The 1,929-nt window shown below is 51.1% G+C and overlaps 1 protein-coding gene across 1 annotated transcript; it reads right to left on the minus strand.

The window, feature by feature from the left end:
• Positions 1 to 1,058: 1,058 nt before the first annotated feature.
• On the minus strand, positions 1,059 to 1,646 carry LOC131560179 (olfactory receptor 14J1-like). Its single transcript, XM_058808844.1, has one exon. The coding sequence runs from the start codon at positions 1,644 to 1,646 to the stop codon at positions 1,059 to 1,061; it is 588 nt and encodes a 195-aa protein (XP_058664827.1).
• Between the last annotated feature and the right edge of the window lie 283 nt (positions 1,647 to 1,929).

Consider the following 1,929-nt stretch of genomic DNA (forward strand, 5'->3'; position numbering starts at 1 on the left):
AGCCCCTGCTCTGCTGCTCCTTCCCATCTCCCCCAGGGCCCTTGTAGAGCCCCAGCCATGCTGTTTGCCCCCAGCCTGCCCACGGCCAGCCTGGGGCTGCTCACAGGGGTTTCTGTGCTGAGCATTGGCCTGGCAGTGTTCTTGAGAGAGCTTGGGCAAGGAGCCTGGAGCCCCCAGGGCCTGGCCTAAGGCATCAGCGCTGCCCCAGCAGTGCCCATGGCCTGTCCCTGCTGCAGCCCCGGCACTGCCACCCCCAGGGCTGTGCTTGGCCCCGAGAGCACTCAGGCCCTGCAGCAACACCAGGGCCACCAGGGCAGCGGGGCAGGGCCAGGGCAGCAGCACTGGCAACACCAAGTGCTGCTGCAGCTGGGCACAGCTGCTGTGCCAGCACTGATCTGCCCCCAGCTCTGCACACAGACATTGCTGCTGCAGCTCCAGAGAAGGCAACAAAAGGGCATCTCTGCAGAAAACTTTGCTGGATGAGCATTTAGCTCCTTTAAAACACTGAGGGTGCAACCCCACATTGACACAGTCTGTGGCCACAGTGATTGTGGAGAGAAACAAAATGGGAAATGGCATTATCAGTGACATTTCTCTGTGGAAAATACAGAAGGGCTTGACAGCTAGCTTACAAGCAAAGCTGAGTTAATGGATTAAAAACCAGTTGATGATTTTAAAATGTTTGCATAGCCAGGAAGAAGACAAGGCATCAACATGGAAACACATTTGAAAAGATAGATGCAAATATTTGCAAGCTAGGCTAGGTGCATACGTAAATGTGCCTTATTAAATTTCTGTAAAACTTTTGCTAATTACATTGATACAAAGATCTTTGCTCTAATTAATATAATATTTTATTGTGATGTAATTAATGACTTTAAGATGATGCTTTCTTAAAAGTATATAAACTAGAGAACACATGTTGGTCACGTCCAATCTAAGAGTATCAGACAAGATTAAAAAAGTAAAACAAAGAAAAGAAACCTCCAAAATGAAACCAACAGAAGGTATCAAAACCGAGTTTTATTACAAGTGATTTCCAGAAACTGGCCAGCAGTTTAATGTTTTTGAAAGCCTCCAGTCATCAGTCTCCACACTGCAGCATTGAGCTCCTGGTTCCTCAGGCTGTAGATGAGGGGATTCAGGGCTGGAGGTACCATCGAGTATAGAACTGACAGGGCCAGATCCAGGGATGGGGAGGACATGGAGGAGGGTTTCAGATGAGCAAACGCTGCAGTGCTGAGGAACAGGGAGAGCACAGCCAGGTGAGGGAGGCAGGTGGAAAAGGCTTTGTGCCGTCCCTGCTCAGAGGGGATCCTCAGCACAGCCCTGAAGATCTCCACATAGGAGAAAACAATGAACACAAAACAACCAAAATTTAAACACACACTTACAGCAATTAGGACAAATTCCCTGAGATAATGTTTGGAGCAGGAGAGCTTGAGGATTGCGGATATTTCACAGAAGAACTGGCCCAGGGCACTGCCATGGCACAGGGGCAGGGAAAATATATTGGCTGTGTGGATCAGCGAAAAGAGAAGGGCACTGGCCCAGGCAGCTGCTGCCATGTGGGCACAAGCTCTGCTGCCCAGGAGGGTCCCATAGTGCAGGGGTTTGCAGATGGACACGTAGCGGTCATAGCACATGACAGTCAGGAGATAAAACTCTGTTGCTGCGTAGAAAACAAAAAAAAAAACTTGGGCAACACATCCTGTGTAGGAGATGTCCCTGGTGTCCCAGAGGGAATTGTGCATGGCTTTGGGGACCGTGGTGCAGATGGAGCCCAGGTCAGTGAGGGCCAGGTTGAGCAGGAAGAAGAACATGGGCGTGTGCAGGTGGTGGCCGCAGGCTACGGCGCTGATGGTGAGGGGGTTGCCCAGGAGGGCAGCCAGGGAGATGCCCAGCAAGAGGCAGAAGTGCAGGAGCTGC

Source organism: Ammospiza caudacuta, chromosome 7 (genome assembly GCF_027887145.1).
Source record: "Ammospiza caudacuta isolate bAmmCau1 chromosome 7, bAmmCau1.pri, whole genome shotgun sequence".
NCBI classification, from domain to species: Eukaryota; Metazoa; Chordata; class Aves; order Passeriformes; family Passerellidae; genus Ammospiza; species Ammospiza caudacuta.